This window comes from Spinacia oleracea, chromosome 3, assembly GCF_020520425.1.
Source record: "Spinacia oleracea cultivar Varoflay chromosome 3, BTI_SOV_V1, whole genome shotgun sequence".
NCBI classification, from domain to species: domain Eukaryota; kingdom Viridiplantae; phylum Streptophyta; class Magnoliopsida; order Caryophyllales; family Amaranthaceae; genus Spinacia; species Spinacia oleracea.
Genome location: NC_079489.1, coordinates 87783383 through 87804081, shown reverse-complemented (window position 1 = coordinate 87804081; position 20699 = coordinate 87783383). Strand labels below are relative to the sequence as shown.

At 38.7% G+C, this 20699-nt stretch overlaps 1 protein-coding gene across 1 annotated transcript; it reads left to right on the top strand.

Moving 5' to 3' along the window:
• Window positions 1–14764: 14764 nt before the first annotated feature.
• Window positions 14765–19648, top strand: LOC110779771 (uncharacterized). Its single transcript, XM_056839345.1, has 8 exons — window positions 14765–15043; window positions 16727–16846; window positions 16913–17021; window positions 17396–17448; window positions 17547–17667; window positions 17797–18146; window positions 18481–18658; window positions 19234–19648. Exons 1-7 carry the CDS (start codon window positions 14765–14767, stop codon window positions 18607–18609), a joined length of 1161 nt encoding a protein of 386 aa, XP_056695323.1. The 3' UTR covers window positions 18610–18658; window positions 19234–19648.
• The last annotated feature ends 1051 nt before the right edge of the window (window positions 19649–20699 follow it).

The following is a 20699-nucleotide window of genomic DNA, read 5'->3' as shown; positions in this document are numbered from 1 at the left end:
GATTCGTTTAATGATTAAATTCCTAATTCTATTTGATAAATTAATTAAATAAGAGTTTATTATGATTCTAATTTAATTAATTCGTATCCTAATTCGATTCCAATTCTCTTTCCATACCCCTATAAATATGTGGCCTGGGTTCACAATTTATAACAAGTTTTTCAAGTATTCAAAGTGAGTTTTTGAGAGAAAAATTCAGACACATTCCTTGCTCAAAAGTGCCGAAATTTTTAGTACCTTAAGGGCGATTCTAGTTGGTCAATCTTAAGGCGGATCTGGACGTGCTGTGGACTATCTACGGAGGGACGACACTTGGAGTCCTAAAGACTTGTTCTTGTTCGGTTCGGGCGCAGCTAAGGAAGGCACGCAACAAAGAGTATGCATCTAAACTATGCTATATGATTATGTGTAAATAATATGTATTCCTGGCTAAATGGTTTTTCCGCACGATTTATGAATTGTCATATGTATCATATCCTAACAGTGGTATCACGAGCCTCTTATTATTTTCATAATCTAAATTGCATGAACATGGTTAAATATTACAAATTTGCAAGAATTAAAAGGGGTGATTAATTTTCGTAATTGTTAATTAATTGCAAATTGCGTTTATTTAATTATACGTACGCAGTTTTTCGGCAGTTTCTTCGTTACTCATCCAAATCGAGTGATTTTTGTGTCAATTCCGCATGTAAAAGGCATTCTAAAATTTTGACAAAAACAGTATTTTTCTGCCGAACCCAGAATTCTCAAATTCGAAGCCTAACTATGACTTTTCGAAGGTTTTAGTTTTTCGAATGCAAAATTTCGTAAATTTAAGATGTTAAATTAAATATTTGCGATTCTTGTTGATAAATCTTGAATTTTTGATTGACCTACTGTATATGTTTAACAAGTTTGAATGCCTAGCCTTGTTAATTATGCAATCTAATTTGTAATTATGATTAATTTGTTGAAAATTAGAATAATTTAGAATTAATTTGATTTTCATAATTAATTATAATTTAATTAGATACCTATGATTAAAAACCACCATAAAAATTGTAAATTTATGATAAATTTTGAATTTTTATGAACTAGACTTGAATCCATGTTAATCGGAAATCAATTGAATAATAAATTTTCGATTTTTCGCCCTAAAATTATGAAATTAATATTAATTTATTAATTTGTCATTAATTTTAAATATAAATTTTTTAAATTTTATGCGATTCGTTCATATAACTTGCACGCACAAAGCAATGGACGCTACGTGTTAACCTTAAGGGGTGTTGTATAGTGCGGGCATGCGACGACGAGCAAGGGAGCTCGTCGCCCGTGCGGCACGAATGCAATGAGCAAGGGCATGGTGCACGAGCACAAGGCAGCAGCCCTGCCTTGTGTCGTGGGCTACGAGCAATGGACGAATGGGCATGGGCGAAGGCAAGGCATGGCAGTCGCGTGTGGGCAGCAAGCGAGCTGCGCCACAACGCGCACTGCCTCGCGCAAGCGCGCGCAGCCTCGCGCGCAGCGAGCGCAAGCTCGCGTGCCACGAATCTGCTCCCAGCGTCGATGCCGCGCGCAGCGAGCGCTGGCTCGTATCAAGCGAGCGCTGGCGAGCGCGCACAGCGAGCGCTGGCGAGCGCGCACATCGAGCGCTGGCGAGCGCGCACAGCGAGCGATGGCTCGCGTGCATCGAGCGCTGGCGCGCGCGCAGCGAGCACCAACTCACGCGATTGCTTGCGAAGGGTAGAAGCAGCAGCTATGCGACGCAGCGCATGGGCTGCGCGCACATGGCCAGGGATGGCTGTGTGCGTGTGGCCCATGGGCGTGCAATGCGTAGGGTGTTTGCGTTGCGATTAGATCGTTTTGAATGTTTAATTTGAAATTTTCAGTTTACGTAATTTTAATTAATTTTAAAATTAATAATTTAAATTATTTTCTTGGATTTTAATTTTGAATATTGTAATTATAATAAATTTTATTTATTCTAATTATTTTACTAAAATTAAAATCATGAATTAATTTAAATACGACTGAAATTAAATTAAACTTTTTGGATTCAATTATAAATTTATATGAGCTTTAAATTTTAATTAAATTTGTATGTTTCCGGTTAGACTAGAAATACATTTTTATGTTTAAAATTAGTAAAGCATATGAATTTATTGGTTTGAGTGGGAGCCCTTTTAGTCATAAACTCTTGATTAGGTCTACAAATCCTTAAGGTTAAAACAACTTGATTAGAATTAATAAGGACTGAATAATTGGTAGATTATTGGTGCCCTTGATTAATTGCTGCAAATGTTTACGTGATGCATAATGTGTTTTACTAACCAGCTATGTGGGCCATTCATGATAATGAATGGGTGAATGGTATATATTGTATATGTACTGTTTTGCAGGTTATGAAGTGACTAGTATGGCCCAAATAGGATAGAAAATATGGTCTGCGTACCATTAATTTGAATGTAATTGGTCTAAAGTACCAAAGTTGTTTTTCAATTCAAATATGGTCTGCGTACCATCAAATAGTTGTAATTAGTTTTAATTATAGCTTATCCTATTTGAAGAAAATGGTGCCTCCCACGGAGATTTTCAAGACGGACTTTGAAGTTAAAGCTTCAAGATGAAGTCGGGCCATACTAGATCATATTTATCTTATGCATGTTTTAAGTTATTTATTGCTTTTAAATATGTCTTAAAATGCATGAGATCAAAAGCTTGATTATGTTGCATGATTAAGGATTTTAGTTCACTTCAAATCTAACCAACATAGTAAGAGCCTTAAGTTCCAAACTTAAAAATTGAGTTAAAAGGTGCCATGCCAAAATATACACTTGCTTGGATATCCTTTACATCAATCTAGTAATAGTTTTCGCTCAGCGAGGTGTTACTTATTGGTCCTAAAGGGGCAAGGTACACAAATAATTGTGAGTACATGTTAGTTTTGGTGAAACTCAACGATATAAGTAAGGAGTCCTTTTATGTCGTGGCAAAATCGATAGGTTTACCTAATAAGTTCTTAGACGTACCTATCAACCAAGAATAGTTTCTAGACTATTAGCCAAAGGCTTTTGCTTACCTAAGATGTTTTAGGATTAAGTCGACAAACTGTGCTTAGTTCTTCAATGATTTTAGGATCTTGGAATCATTTTATTCACACCTGCCGGAACACATAACTTGAATAAAATGCTTAATAAACATTGAATTATGCATGTATGCTAGAATTTAAGTTTATTAAGAGAAACTGTGAATGGTTATTTATTTGTTTATTCTTTTCAATTGTAGTTTTTAATATGGCAAACAACAATTCATTCAACATTCGATCAATTCTCGAAAAGGAGAAGTTGAACGGGAAAAACTTCCTTGACTGGCAAAGGAACTTGCAAATAGTTCTTATGCAGGAAGAAAAGGAGTATGTCCTAGAAGAGGCGATGTCCGAAGCCGCAGGCGACGGGGTCACTCAGGCAGCCCTCAATCGTTGGATTGATGCCAACAAGGATGTGAAATGTCTAATGCTCGCCACCATGAGTGCGGGTCTGCAGAAAACGTTCATCAACTCATGCTTTCACAATCATCAGTGAGTTGAAGAACATGTTCCAAGATCTGGCTCGAGTCGAAAGATTCGAGACTCATAGGCCAATTCTTGAGACCAAGCTTAAGAAAGGCGAGCCCGTAAGTCCACATGTTCTCAAAATGATTGGACTCATTGAGAATATGAGTCGGCTGGATCAGCAATTTTCTCAGGAAATGGCTATAGACACCATCCTCCATTCTCTTCATAACGGGTATGATCAGTTCAAACTGAACTACAGTATGAATAGTCTGGACAAAACGCTCACTGAGCTTCACGGTATGCTGAAGACCGCTGAAAAGACGCTCAAAAGTGATAAGCAGGATGTGCTTATGGTGCGTGGGGGCAAGTTCAAGAAATCTGGAAAGAAGAGGAATGCTAAGAAAGGTGGCAACAAGGCCAGCCCAACTAAGCAAACTGGCGCCAAATCTGTAAAGAGGAAGGTCAGTCAACCCACTTCTGAATCCGAATGCTTCTACTGCAAGAAGAAGGGGCATTGGAAGAGAGATTGCTTGAAGCTAAAGGAAGATCAGAAGAACGGAACAGTCGTTCCATCTTCAGGTATTTTCGTTATAGACTGTATACTTGCTAATTCAACTTCTTGGGTATTAGATACAGGTTGTGGCTCACACTTATGTTCCAATCCACAGGGACTAAGAAGAAGTAGAAAGTTAAGCAAGGGTGAAGTCGACCTACGAGTGTGAAATGGAGCACGGATTGCTGCATTAGCTGTAGGAACTTACTATTTGTCGTTGCCCTCCGGGCTAGTTTTGGAACTGGAAGAATGTTTCCATGTTCCAAGTCTTACTAAAAACATCATTTCAGTTTCTTGCTTAGATGCTAAGGGATTTTCTTTTTTAATAAAAGACAATAGTTGTTCGTTTTATTTTAAAGAGATGTTTTATGGATCTGCTAGATTAGTCAATGGACTTTATTTATTAGATCACGACAAACAAGTATATAACATAAATACCAAAAAGGCCAAAAAGGATGATTCAGATCTCACCTATCTGTGGCATTGTCGATTAGGCCATATAAACTTGAAACGCTTAAAAAGACTTCAAAAGGAAGGAATTCTAGAACCATTTGACTTAGAGGATTATGGTAAATGCGAATCATGTTTACTTGGCAAAATGACAAAGCAACCTTTCTCTAAAGTTGGAGAAAGAGCAAATGAACTATTGGGTTTAATCCATACAGATGTATGTGGACCAATGAGTACAAATGCTAGAGGTGGTTTCAGCTACTTTATCACTTTCACTGATGAATTCAGTAGATATGGTTATGTCTACCTAATGAAGCATAAGTCTGAATCCTTTGACAAATTCAAGGAATTTCAGAGTGAAGTAGAGAATCAATTAGGCAAGAAGATTAAGGCACTGCGGTCTGATAGAGGCGGTGAATATCTGAGCTATGAATTTGATGACCATCTGAAAGAATGTGGAATTCTATCAGAATTGACTCCTCCTGGAACACCACAATGGAACGGTGTGTCAGAACGGAGGAACAGAACCTTGCTAGACATGGTCAGGACATTGATGGGTCAGGCCAAACTTCCATTAGAATTTTGGGGACATGCACTAAATACAGCTGCACTCACTATAAATAGAGCTCCGTCTAAAGCTGTCGAAAAGACTCCATATGAATTATGGTTTGGAAAGCCTCCAAATGTGTCTTTTCTTAAGATTTGGGGATGTGAAGTATACGTCAAACGATTAATTTCAGATAAACTTCATCCAAAATCTGACAAATGTATCCTTGTGGGCTATCCAAAGGAAACAAAGGGGTATTACTTCTACAATACATCTGAGAACAAGGTGTTTGTTGCTCGAGATGGTGTCTTTTTGGAGAAAGATCACATTTCCAAAATGACAAGTGGGAGAAAAGTAGACCTCGAAGAAATTCGAGTCGAACAACAAACTCTAGAGAATGCTCAAGATGACATTCAGGATGAAACTCAGAGATCTTTAGAAGAATCTGGTGAGAATCATGGTCAATCTAGAAATGTTACCCCGCGTAGATCGCAAAGATATAGATCTCAACCGGAAAGGTACTTAGGTATTTTGACGAACGAGAGCTATGACGTTCTATTACTTGAAAGTGATGAACCTGCGACTTACAAACAAGCTATGACGAGCCATAGCTCCAAGCAATGGCAAGAAGCCATGCAATCTGAATTAAACTCCATGTTTGAAAACCAAGTATGGGATTTGGTCGATTTGCCAGATGGCTACCAAGCCATTGGAAGCAAATGGGTTTTCAAACTGAAAAAGGACAAGGATGGGAAACTTGAAGTTTTCAAAGCTAGATTGGTTGCAAAAGGTTACAGGCAAGTCCACGGTGTGGATTACGATGAAAACCTTTTCACCAGTTGCAATGCTAAAGTCTATTCGGATAATGTTAGCAATCGCTGCATATTACGATTACGAAATATGGCAGATGGATGTCAAAACTGCTTTCTTAAACGGCGTTTTAACAGAAACTGTGTTTATGACACAGCCTGAAGGTTTTGAGGATCCAAAGAATGCTAAAAAGGTATGCAAGCTAAAGAAGTCAATCTACGGATTGAAGCAGGCATCCAGGAGCTGGAATATACGTTTTGATGAAGCAGTCAGTGACTTTGGTTTCATCAAGAACGCAGACGAATCTTGTGTATACAAGAAGGTCAGTGGGAGCAAAATTGCTTTCCTAGTATTATATGTCGACGACATATTACTTATCGGAAATGACATTCCTATGTTGAACTCTGTCAAGATTTGGCTTGGGAAATGTTTTTCGATGAAAGATCTAGGAGAAGCACAGTACATATTGGGCATCAAGATTTACAGAGATAGATCTAAAAGGATGATTGGACTTAGTCAAAGCACTTATATCAATAAGGTGCTTGATAGGTTCAAGATGGCGGACTCCAAGCGAGGCTACCTACCCATGTCTCATGGAATGACTCCAAGCAAGACTCAGTGCCCAAAAACACTTGATGAGCGTAGACGAATGAATGGGATTCCATATGCATCATTGATTGGTTCAATAATGTATGCTATGATATGTACACGCCCGGATGTTGCGTATGCACTCAGTGCTACGAGCAGATACCAGTCAGACCCAGGAGAGGCGCATTGGACTGCTGCCAAGAATATTCTGAAGTACCTGAAAAGGCACAAAGATGACTTCCTGGTCTATGGTGGAGATGATGAATTAATTGTTAAAGGCTATACGGACGCAAGTTTCCAAACCGACAAAGATAATTTCAGATCACAGTCTGGGTTTGTTTTCTGCCTCAACGGAGGAGCAGTAAGCTGGAAAAGTGCTAAGCCAAGCACCATTGCGGATTCTACAACTGAAGCGGAGTACATTGCTGCACATGAAGCAGCAAAGGAAGCTATATGGCTAAGGAAGTTCATAGGTGAACTTGGTGTAGTCCCCTCCATTAAAGGACCAATAACCCTGTATTGTGATAATAACGGAGCTATTGCACAGGCAAAGGAGCCTAGACACCACCAGAGAGTCAAGCATGTACTTCGTAGATTTCACCTTCTACGAGAGTTCGTTGAAAGAAAAGAAGTCGAGATAAGCAAAATTGGAACTGATGACAACATATCAGATCCATTGACTAAACCTCTGCAGCAGGCGAAGCACAACTCGCACACTGCAGCTATGGGAATCAAGCATATTGGAGAATGGCTTTGATGTCTCTGTTTAATGTTTTAAAGTTTTAGAGTTTAAATCTTTGTAAAACATTATTGGTTAATCATTCACAATAAATGAAGAGAATTCATTTTTCCATTTAATTTGTGGTTTATTAAATGATGAGTCCCTTAAATTTGACGATATATTCAAGATAGACTGTCAGGACCAGTCCTGTGACTAAGAAATGTCTATCAAGTGAACTTGAATGTCAAAGGTTGAAAATGGTCCCTAGTCGGAGTTTTCTATAAATTTGGACGCATAGAAAACGTTAGACGATTAGAATGCAAGATGACTAGTAGTTCTGTTTCTTGAACTATGTGGACATGGCAATGTCATAATCATTTGCATAGATACTTACTTTGGGAAGACTAGTATCGGACAAGACCTATGAAACTTTACTGTAAGAGATGAAAATCTGTCATAAGTAAATTTCATTAAAATTATTAGACACTAAATCCTCAATACCTGAGTGATTTGAGATTACTTGTTTGAGAACTGGTTACTTTGACGTTGACCAACCGTCGCACCGTAAAAGGAGGCTATAAAGGCAACGCTCAGGTAATCACCTATCAAACGAAGTCTAATCTCAAGATCGCAAGATTGGGATTGTCCTCCCATAAATCGGGATGAGATGCTTAAAAGTTGTACAAGGCCACTCGGAGAGCTAGAAACTGTGAAATGCATGGCCGTGCTCGGATGAATCATAGGCTATGATTATCTGTTTATTTGATCAGTTGAACTCTGAAACCGAGGAACACCTCTGGACATAATAAGGATGACAACTCTTACCTTATGTTCAAGAGCAAGCATCGAGCGACAAAGGAATTAGGAAATGCACACTTGTCCCTAAGGACAAGTGGGAGACTGAAGGAAATAATGCCCTTGGTCCAAGTATGCATTCAATGTTAAGTCTAATAAATGCGGTTCAGTATTAATTAACAAGTTAATAATTCAGTTAGATCAAGTGAGCTGAATGCCTAGCTAGAGGCCGCTTCAGTTCAAGTGGAATTAATGATATTAATCCACAGCTTACTCTTGACTGAACCCGTAGGGTCACACAAATAGTACGTAAACGGATCAAGTATTTAATGGCATTAAATACTCCATCTATGGATATTCGGAATCGACGGATCTTGGTTTCAGTGGGAGCTGAGATCGTCACAGGCAAGAAATGAATACTCCGAAAACGATGATATTGCCGGAAATGGAAATATGGATCGTATCGGAAATATAAATATTATCCAAGTCGTAGATGTTACCGGAAACGGAAACATGGTACGTATCGGAAAATATTATCGGAAATGGAAATATTGCCGGAATCGGAAACATTGCCGGAAACGGAAATATTGTCTGAATCGAAAATATTATCGAAATCGGAAAATAATTCCGGAAACAGAAATATTAAATATTTGTTCGAAACAGAAATTAATTCCGGAATCGGAAATGTTAAATATTGTTCGTATCGGAAATGAATTCCGGAATCGGAAAATTAATCGGAAGCGCGTCGTACGAATTAGCATCGGACGAGCTTGCTAGACGAAGGCCCAGCACGAAGCCAGGCCCACGTCCAGCAAGGGAAACGCGCGCCACAACACGCCAGCCCAAAGCTACGCCAGGCCCACCGCAAGGCAGGCCCAGCGCGCGCCCAAGGCTGCGGAAGTCGTGGGCTGCGATGCTCGGGCTGTGCGCGCGCGCGCATAGCGCCCCTCGTGGGCTGCTGTGCGTGCGTGGGTGTTTGTGTTCACATACGAAACCTAAAACGTACAGGATTCGTTTAATGATTAAATTCCTAATTCTATTTGATAAATTAATTAAATAAGAGTTTATTATGATTCTAATTTAATTAATTCGTATCCTAATTCTCTTTCCATACCCCTATAAATACGTGGCCTGGGTTCACAATTTATAACAAGTTTTTCAAGTATTCAAAGTGAGTTTTTGAGAGAAAAATTCAGACACATTCCTTGCTCAAAAGTGCCGAAATTTTTAGTACCTTAAGGGCGATTCTAGTTGGTCAATCTTAAGGCGGATCCGGACGTGCTATGGACTATCTACGGAGGGACGACACTTGGAGTCCTAAAGACTTGTTCTTGTTCGGTTCGGGCGTAGCTAGGGAAGGCACGCAACAAAGAGTATGCATCTAAACTATGCTATATGATTATGTGTAAATAATATGTATTCTTGGCTAAATGGTTTTTCCGCATGATTTATGAATTGTCATATGTATCATATCCTAACAGAAAATGGCCCCTAGTCGGAGTTTTCTATAAAATTGGACGCATAGAAAACGTTAGACGATTAGAATGCAAGATGACTAGTAGTTCTGTTTCTTGAACTATGTAGACATGGCAATGTCATAATCATTTGCATAGATACTTACTTTGAGAAGACTAGTATCGGACAAGACCTATGAAACTTTACTGTAAGAGATGAAAATCTGTCATAAGTAAATTTCATTAAAATTATTAGACACCAAATCCTCAATACCTGAGTGATTTGAGATTACTTGTTTGAGAACTGGTTTCTTTGACGTTGACCAACCGTCGCACCGTAAAAGGAGGCTATAAAGGCAACGCTCAGGTAATCACCTATCAAACGAAGTCTAATCTCAAGATCGCAAGATTGGGATTGTCCTCCCATAAATCGGGATGAGATGCTTAAAAGTTGTACAAGGCCACTCGGAGAGCTAGAAACTGTGAAATGCATGGCCGTGCTCGGATGAATAATAGGCTATGATTATCTGTTTATTTGATCAGTTGAACTCTGAAACCGAGGAACACCTCTGGACATAATAAGGATGACAACTCTTACCTTATGTTCAAGAGCAAGCATCGAGCGACAAAGGAATTAGGAAATGCACACTTGTCCCTAAGGACAAGTGGGAGACTGAAGGAAATAATGCCCTTGGTCCAAGTATGCATTCAATGTTAAGTCTAATAAATGAGGTTCAGTATTAATTAACAAGTTAATAATTCAGTTAGATCAAGTGAGCTGAATGCCTAGCTAGAGGCCGCTTCAGTTCAAGTGGAATTAATGATATTAATCCACAACTTATTCTTGACTGAACCCGTAGGGTCACACAAATAGTACGTAAACGGATCAAGTATTTAATGGCATTAAATACTCCATCTATGGATATTCTGAATCGACGGATCTTGGTTTCAGTGGGAGCTGAGATCGTCACAGGCAAGAAATGAATGCTCCGGAAACGATGATATTGCCTGAAACGGAAATATGGATCGTATCGGAAATATAAATATTATCCAAGTCGTAGATGTTGCCGGAAACGGAAACATGGTACGTATCGGAAAATATTATCGGAAATGGAAATATTGCTGGAATCGGAAATATTGCCGGAAACGGAAATATTGTCAGAATCGGAAATATTATCGGAATCGGAAAATAATTCCGGAAACGGAAATATTAAATATTTGTTCGAAACGGAAATTAATTCCGGAAACGGAAATATTAAATATTGTTCGTATCGGAAATAAATTCCGGAATCGGGAATTTAATCGGAAGCGCGTCGTACGAATTAGCATCGGACGAGACTTGCTAGACGAAGGCCCAACACGAAGCCAGGCCTACGCCAGCAAGCCCAAGCGCCCAAAAACACGCTGCCAAGCCACGCCCGGTCCAGCGCAAGGCCAGGCCCAGCAATGGCCTTGGCGCGCGCGCGGGGCTGCGACGAGTGGGCTGGCACTGTGCGTGGGCCGCAAGGCCTGCGTGCGGTGCTAGCGTATCACTCGAAGTGTGTTACTCGAATCCTAAGGCTACCGGGATTTGTCATATGATTAAATCTAATCCTAAAAGATTTAGTTTATTTAATTAGAGTCCTAGTAGGATTATAATGAAATAAATTAGTATCCTAATAGAATTCCAAATCCTTTTCCATAACTCTATAAATAGGTGCCTAGGGTCACATATTTACATCGAGTATTCAAGTATTCAAAGTGATTTTTGAGAGCAAAAATTCAGTCACACAATTGCCTATAAGTGCCGAAAATTCTAAGTACCTTAAGGGCGATCCTAGTTGGTCAAGCTTAAGGCGGATCCGGACGTGCTGTGGACTATCTACGGAGGGACGACACTTGGAGTCCTAAAGACTTGTTCTTGTTCGGTTCGGGCGCAGCTAGGGAAGGCACGCAACAAAAAGTATGCATCTAAACTATGCTAAATGATTATGTGTAAATAATATGCTTTCCTGGCTTTATGGTTTTTCCGCATGATTTATGAATTGTCATATGTATCATAGCCTAACAAGAATCTCATAGTTTCAGTGATTTGAACTCTATGCCTACTTGGGTATAGAACATCAAACAATAGAATATCAACAGGCACTTTGAGAGTCCTTTGAATATTCTGTTCTCCTTGAAGCACTTGTAAATTCTTCTAAGAGATGTCTATTCTTTAAAGCCACTTCTAAAGTCCTTAAAGAATACGTATTCGGATTTTCTAAAGAACTTCGAAAAGCCTCAGGAATGTCCGTTTATGTTTGTTGTTCGCCTCGAATACTTTCGAGGTCTATTTTCTCCCACTTGTCATTTTGGAAACGAATCTCCAAAAGGACATTATCTCGAGCAAACAAACATTATGTTCTCAAAAATTCATGGTAGAAACAATACCCTTGTGTCTCATTTGAATAAATCACAATGAAACATATATATCTACTCTTGGGCCTTAGTTTGTTGAATAACAAGCACTAAGTTCCCACTGAGTTTAGCAACTCTTTAGATATATATTATTGAAAAGATATTCTGAAATTACTTTTCAATAGCTTTGACGAATTTGGTTTAGTTTGGTGGTGGTTGAGCATTTTGTTTTAGAAATTATAGGAAAAGTCTTTATGATTCATCATTGATCGAATCAAGAACTTATTGACTTCGATCATTCTAATTTAGATATGCCATATATTATGGAGCTAGATCGTGAAATTACAACACACGATCATTGATGATCATTCTTGACTTAAGTAATCATCAAAATGATCTAACCTAGATCTTTATGATTTCATGCCAAGTGGGTTATATACTTCTGAATCTTTGAACTAGCCAAACAGATTCAAACTTATATCACATTTGAGTAAATAAACCTATATTCACTCAAGTCCATGTGAAATAATAAAGTCATAAAATCTTTCTTTAGCTTTGAACTCTATTGTCTAGGCGTTCTAACAATAGTTCATATCCTTTGTTACTTTCAACAAATAAGACTAGCTTGTCTTGAATTGATCTAGAAATCAACCAACTTTCAAAAGTCCATAAAAATAGAGCTTTTGAACGTTAACTTGTTGATATGGTCTAAGCAACAATGCTAAAGGTTTGTGGAACTCAAATCAAGAGATTGATTTGAACCTAGTAAAGTTCTTATTGTTAAAGAGTTTGTTTGTTTTAATCAAGCATATTGACTCAACCCGTAAATGACCATTTCATTCAAATAAACAAACAAACATGGTTTTTGTTTTTCTTGAATGTGAGTCTTTCTGTGTTTGAAGCAGAAATTTAGGTATTGATATGTGTGTTTTATATAGAGTTTTACCCCCGTCCCTTAGTACTTTTATGCGTCAAATGAGCTCTTAGGAGCCGTTTTTAGTACTAATATGTGTTATTTAGTGTGCCTTGAGTTTCAGGTTTGATTAGTGAGAAATTGGTCTTTTTACACCCGTTTCATGGTGATTTAGGCCACTGCACGAGCCCGAGGAAGTTCGGGACCATTATCGTCGACTTTCGGGAGCCTAAGATGCTTATGATTGAGCCCCGTGAGTTAGACTCGGTGATATGGGCGAAGGATATTGAAGATTGCAAATCGCCCTTTGAGCTGAGGGCGAAATGCAAAGATCGGGCGAATTAAGAAGAAATTAATGCTGTCAATGCGCGCCCGATCAGGCGCACTTCGCACGGTCCGGATCGGGCGGCCATCAGAGAGCAACTGTGAACCTTTCGCAAACCGCCCGATCGGGCGGAATTTGGCCCGATCGGGCGGACTATCGATCACTGAAGTGTCGCCCGATCGGGCGACGCCAACCTCCAGCAGATTTTTCGCGAAGTTTATTTCCGTTTTTAAGTGTTATTTTGGGCAAACTATATATTCTAAGTCCCATTATTTTAAGAGACATATTTTATTCTAGTTTTGAATACTTAGTTTATTTTGAGTTTCTCTCTAATTTATTCAAATACTTAGTTTTTAATTCCAAGTAAAAAATTCAAGCTTTATTATTTCATTGTTCTTCAATTCGGTATTGTTTCTTACTTTAATTTATTTTATCGCTTTAATCATGTTTTCCATTATGTTAATTGCGTTGTTATTTATCATCATGAGTGAGTAGTTTAATTTCTAGGGTTTAGGGGATCCATGAATGCATGATTGGGATTATATGTGGACTTGATTAATTGATTGATTGATTATGATTTCTATAGCTTATTATCATTGCTCGTCAATTCTGTTCGGCCGGACTATTTTGATTTGAGTTTAATTAACCTTAGATTATGCGCCGAGAGGTATAAATCTGATGTTTTTGGTCTGTGGCTATTAGATAGGAATTATTTCTAGTACATCGCGAGAGCCTGCTAGTTGTTTTATCCTAAGGAATTCATAAGATTCGAGAGATGCAAGTTTTCCTAGTTATGATTGTCAATTGATTGTTATTGTCCGTTATCCAATCCTGGTCTGCATTTATGGTGAACCGCTGCCCTAGATTCCCTTAATATTGTTATTTTCCGATTTGATTATTTGCTTTAGTTTAATCCACAAACTAATCCAACTCTTGTTACCAGTAGTCTAGATTAGTCTTTTAATAGTAGAAATAACACTATTTCCCTGTGGATACGATCCCTGCTTCCCTTGCTATATTTTTAGTTGGTGAACGTTAGGTTTATCTTTGATAGGAGTGCGATTTAGCCTGTCAAAGTTTGGGGTCGTTGCCGGGGAAACGGTTTTATTTTCTGTTATTAATTGTTAGATTATTGTTTGTTACTTCTCAACGGACTCTCGTTCCTTGAGATCGGATCTCACGACTGTTTTCTAGTTTTTGCTTGTTTATGCCCAGGACTCTCCACACCAGCGATCTGACTTCGTTCGATCCTGAACCTGAACGGACCTTCCGTAGACGACGTAGATTCGTTGAACAGTTGAGAGACTATTCTGACTCTGAATCCGATTATCTGATTAGCAATCTATTCCATACAGATTCAGAGATGGGTGACCAAGCACCACCACCACCACCCCCACCTGTGCCAAGGCTTACAGACTATACTAAGCCAAGTCTGTCTGTGCTTCCCAAGGTGATCATGCCTTCTATTGCGGTCGAGAATTTCAAGATTGAACCCCAGCTGATAAATATGATTGAGAGACATCAGTTCGGTGGGGAAAAGGGTGAAGATCCTAATCTCCATATTCAGTCTTCAGTATTGTGCTACCATTAAGCAGAAGAATTTAACACCAGAGCAGACTATGGAGATACTCTTTCCATTTTCATTGAGTGGGAAGACAAAGCTATGGATTAATAGTCTGAACGGCGCAGCTATGAAAATCACCGACTGGGATTCTTTGGCTCTTGCTTTCTATGTGAAATACTTCCCACCTGAGAAGACGACTCGTCTAAGGGGAGAGATAATTTCCATTACCCAACGAGCAGACGAGAGTTTGTTTGAAGTCTGGGAAAGGTTCAAGGATCTGCAGAGAGAGTGCCCACACCATGGTATTGATGACTGGTTCTTGATCCAACAATTTTACAACGGTCTGGGTAACGAGTCTAGAATCATTCTAGATTCTGCTGCTAGTGGGAGATTTATGCAACTGGAGGTGCCTAGAGCTTTAGAGGTGATTGAGGAGATGACCATCCATAGTGAACAATATGGGAATCCTAGAGGTTTTGCCGACCGGGGTGTTAAGCATGAGATGAATTCTATTGAACAGGTTACTGCTCAGCTAACTGCCCTACATCATAAGCTGGATAATATACAGATCGCATCTTCCCAATCCACCCAACATGCTAGTGTTGCTGCAATGAGTGCCCAATCTGCTAATGTCTGTAATAGTTGTAGGATGCAAGGTCATTATGCACAGGAATGCAGGAGCTCTATCGAACAATCACTAGTACAAAAATGCTCATTTGCCTCGGTATAATTGCCTCGCTCTTTATAATGTGCGACGCAAAAGTACTAATTTGGATTTAAAAATATCATTCGCGTCGGTGATTTACTAACATATGACGCAAATTACCTCATACGAGTCATTTTAGTCCTCTGCGTCGGTCATTAATTGACCAGCGACGCAATTTACTTCTAATTTGCGTCGCAGAAGTATAATTATGCGACGCACGGTCCTTTTTTTTATTTATTTATTTCTCCCTTTTCTCGCTGGGGTTCCAAAACCCTTCACGACACTTTATGCCTCCCTTCTCTTTCTCTCTTATCCTCTTCTTTTCGGATCTCCATTGTTGGAGCTCCTAACACCTCTCCATCTCCCCTTCTAAAAACTCAGTATCAATCTTATCTTTCAAAATCTCCTCTCACCATACGAGGTAAGCAAAACCCCCTTTTTTCTCCAACATCGCCAATCAACAACAATCAAAAACCCTAAAAATAATTGATTTAATTTTCTTGGTCGTGGAGATCGGCGGTTAACAAGTTATGGACGTTACTGATTTTGTCGGCCGCGGCAGTGGTGAATTGCACAGACATCACCGATTTCACCTTGTAATTTCATTCAGGTGCGGATATTTCTTCTTCTTCTCAGACTCTTAATTTAGTTTCCTCCAGCATAGTATGATTCATGCCAATTTGTTTCAATTTACTTAGAGTTTGCGAATTTTCCTTCAATTTGGTTGTTCGCATATGTGTTTATTCATACATGTTCTACTCTAAACTTTAAATTTTACCCTCATATTCTATTTATTTGAAAAAGACTGATGTTTTTTTTTGTTTGTTTTATTTTTGGTTTTTTTGAATGGCTTGGCGTATTTCCGAGTGTAAGGAAGATGAAAACATCTCCACTCACAGATGAGGAGAAAGCTCGTATTCAGGAGGTAATATTATTTTCTTGGATTTCACTTTGTGTATTTCATTTACCCACTGAATAATGATTTTCGATTGATTACTGAGTGTTGCATTCAATTGCTTTGGGACTAAAAAGCATTCAAACTTGACTGGTAATAAGCATTCAAACCAGGGACTAATAATATTTCGTATTATTAGTGAACAATATTTCTCTTGATCAAGACAAAAGAAGAAATGGTAATAAGAGCAAGTGGACCATGTTACTGGAAAATGAACATTGAGTCACATAAATCATGTAACTACTTAACTTTGTAATTACTACTTCCAAGTTCTAATAATTCGGGAACAAGACCACACCAAAATGATTCTTTTATAATCTTTTAGTTAGTGGGTTTGTAATTGAATTACATACAGTGTAGTACTGTGTTTTTTTTTATGGAGATACAATGATAGACTACTCATCCTTTGTTTCCTTTGCTTGTTCCAGGGTGCGGGTCAACAAAAAGCTGGGAACACGAGTTTTTTGAATGCAATTATGCAGTACTTCACTCGCATTGTTCTCTTTTTCAAGGGCTTCTATCACTCAAACACGAGGTATCAAGTCATGGTGAGGCATAGTGTTTTCCTAATTAATTTATGTCAGTGATGTTTATATTCTCTCTTTGGTTTTCAGAATGAAATTGCATGCGGTAATTATGTGTGTTGTGAAGGCTTTGAAAGTAGTGTTGACTTGAACACATGTTTGGGTCCCCGAACAACTCGTAGACATTACTGTTACTCCTGTTAGTTTGAATTATTGTGGTTGTTCTTAGTAATGAATTTCATTTTTCAAATGTAAATGCACTGGCATTTTTATAAATTGTGTGAAGTCCGTATAATCTGGTATTTAATGTTCTATGTATTGCATTTCTGATCAATAATAGAAGCTTAATCTAGACTTTAAGAGAAGGAATCTTTGAAGTTATGTTTTGAATTATTTCTGTGATTAAACAGGAAATGATAGTTGTTGAGATTTGCAAGAAACTTTTGAAGAATCGCTAATAACCTGTTGTTGCTCTCTGCCTACCGCATCTCTCACGGAGCAATAAAAAGAATAAACCAAGAGAATGAGCCACATTGGTCCTGTAGCTCTGCTTCCATGGTGGACATGTTGCAGCTGCTCTTCCTTCTATTTACAAGAACGGCGAAGGATGTGGTGCTTGTTTTCAGGTGCTTAATTTGTTGTTTCGTTTTCATTAATCATGGATGCTACTACGCACAAGTGCGTACTAGATTGACTGAGGTTGCTGAATGGCTGTGTTTGGCAGGTAAGGTGCAAGAACAGTGATGTATGCAGTCTAAAAGGGACAAGGATAGTAGTGACTGATATCCATACTGATAAGAACAACATCACAGACTTTGTGCTAAGTAGCAGTTTCCGATTTATAGGTTTGGGCGTTGAACTGAAGGAACTTTTTTTTTATTAATCCTACTAATATATTCCTTGCTTCCAGAGATGAAAAGATCATTACTTACATGCTAACATTGATCAAATTTTTGCTGCAATGGCGTCATCAGCGCAATTGGGTGAGAAAGAGAAGGCAGTGGTGGAAGAGATGCTGAATGAGGCGAAGAAGTACTTGCTGAAAAACAACGACATCAACAATGCTCGTCAGATTACTGCAATGGTCGTCGGCGCTATAAGAAGAAGTTTCGGTCAAAGAATGAGGAAGTACAAAGAGCACAACTGGATAGGGAGTTTCATGGCGAGGCTTCCAGAGTTCATTAATGGAGGCGACGGAGCCGTGTTTGCGCACAAGGGCTCTAAGGGAGCCGTGATTTATGGACTCGAGCAAGATGCATCACCTCGTCCTCTTCCATGGATACTAGCCTGGTCCAAGCCCGATACCCCTGGTCAACCTAACAGGGTATGTATGCACATAAACTTCCTCCATATTTGTTTTCCTCATAGATAAAATGTGATTTATTAATGTTTAGGTGAAAATTTTGCAAGGAGATAGGGTAGCTTTGTCTTTTAAACTTTTATGGCGGTATAAACTATACAAGTGAAGTAAAATGGTGGAGCCTAGTCCATATATTTAAAAAACATTGTTATTTACGCACCGACGCTTTATTTGTCACTATTTTCGCGCTCTTCTCTGTATGCTTTCCGAAAAAGTCAGACGTCTAATTTTGTAGGTCAATAAGTTAATAATCTTGTAGGTCCCTGATTGATATTAATTTCTTTGTTTTGTTCTGCAGGTGTATGTGGAGGGTGGGACACTAGAGAGGATCCTTAGAAAGGGTTGGAATGAAATTGAAGAGGATCTTGATAAGTCTGGAACCTACAGTCAAAACTATGACATGAGTCGTTGCTACAACTCTTGCTGAAACGCAAGTCCAATCCAATGAGAGAGGCATGGAAGACCGCACTGCTCTGGTATGTATGTTCAGAACAATACATTTTATCTACATTTTATCGGAAACTGCTGTGTAATAGTAATATACTTGAAGATATACAAACTTTATTGCGTCTGGAAAACTGGAAGTATAAGTTAATTTTGTATTCCTTTTTTTTCTGGTAATTAATTATTACCCTATTATTTGTGTAATATATCTTAGGATAAAGGGTATGTCTCAGAGATATGCTGTGAATTCTGGTACAGTTTGTTACTAATGATGATCTCATTGCATCTGTGAATGTGTAAGTAGCTTTTGTTATACTAATCAGCAGATTATCACTTTGGTATATCCATGTGCAACATTTAATTGCTGTTCAGAAATTAAAGAAAGAGAATCACTCCTATTATGATTTAACAATTTTCATATTGGTAATTCATATTATCTCAATATGCGTGTATCCTAGAAATAAATTTGGATTCTGCTTGTCGAAAACTACTTAATAATGTTCTAATCTTTCACCTTTGGCTGTTGTTGAGTGTATCATTTGAAAGCTGGATACTGGATATACTTTTCTGATACACTTGTGATTTTGTTTACTTTTGGGTACTGCAGGAACGACAAACTGGACATCTTGAATGCTTCATACTATTATATTGTGAGTCTACTGACCAACACAACTGTTGGTGCAAAATTGAGCCACAGCTTCTCGAGTAATGAGAATACACTCAACATTGGTACCCAACATGCGTTGGACCCATTGACTTCAGTTAAGGCTCGTGTTAACAACCTAATGCATATTTTTAGAAAATTCAGATTGTTTATAAGTTGAAATTCTATTTTATTGTGACTGGAATACTGGTTAGTACTTAGTAGTTTGTGGTATCGCATCGTCGAGTCATTATTGTTCAGATGTTCTATTTGAAGTATTACATTACCTAGTACCCATGCCAATTGTTGTTCTCTTGGTAATTTCTGTAACTTTGTTCATTCTGGAATTTTGTTTAAATTGAATATCACTATGTGTGGATTTTGTGTTTTGGTATTATTGAAAGTTGCTGATTTTATTTAATCCAGGATTAAATAAAATCAGCAGCTCAATTTTTTTAGAATATCCAAAGTCATTTGCGTCGCACATTACCTTAATTTGCGACGCAAATGACTTACTTTTTTGGCGCTTAAATAGTTATTTGCGTCGCACATTAAGCTATTGTGCGAGGTAAATGACTTTTTTTTTGGCGCCCGAAAAGTCATTTGCGTCGCACATTAAGCTAATGTGCGAGGCAAATGACTTATTTTTTTGGCGCCTGAAAAGTCATTTGTGTCGCACATTAAGCTATTGTGCGAGGTAAATGACTTTTTTTTTTGGCGCCCGAAAAGTCATTTGCGTCGCACATTAAGCTAATGTGCGAGGCAAATGACTTATTTTTTTGGCGCCTGAAAAGTCATTTGTGTCGCACATTAAGCTAATGTGCGAGGCAAATGACTTTTCAACATGGTGCCTGAAAAGTCATTTGCGTCGCACATTTTCTTAATGTACAATGTGCGACGCAAATGCACTTAAATGTGCGATGCAAATGAGCCTTTTTCCACTAGTGAATGCAATGCATTCCGGTCCTACAAGCAGAACAATCCGTACTCTAACTCTTACAATGAGGGGTATAAAAACAACCCCCTACTATCATATAGGAGTACTAATGTCCAGAACCCCCATCAGATCCAACACCCTCCACCGCCACAACAACATTACCAACCACCACCACAACAGTCATACCAACCGCGGAGTACCTACAGCCCGCAGTCTAGTGGACCACCTGTTTCCCTTCACAACCTCAACCCACACAGTCTGACCCCATGCTTGTAGAGATGAGGAATATGATGTTGGAATTGCAGAGATCTCTGAGCGAAAAGGATGCCAAAATTGATGCTCTCACTGCTCATAACAAGATCATGGATAAACAGTTGGCACAAATGGCTACTACTCTTGCAGAAAGACCCCAAGGTTAACTCCCTTCACAGCCCGTGCCCGTGCCCAGAGAGTCTGTAAATGCTGTCACCTTGCGGAGTGGATATGAGTATGA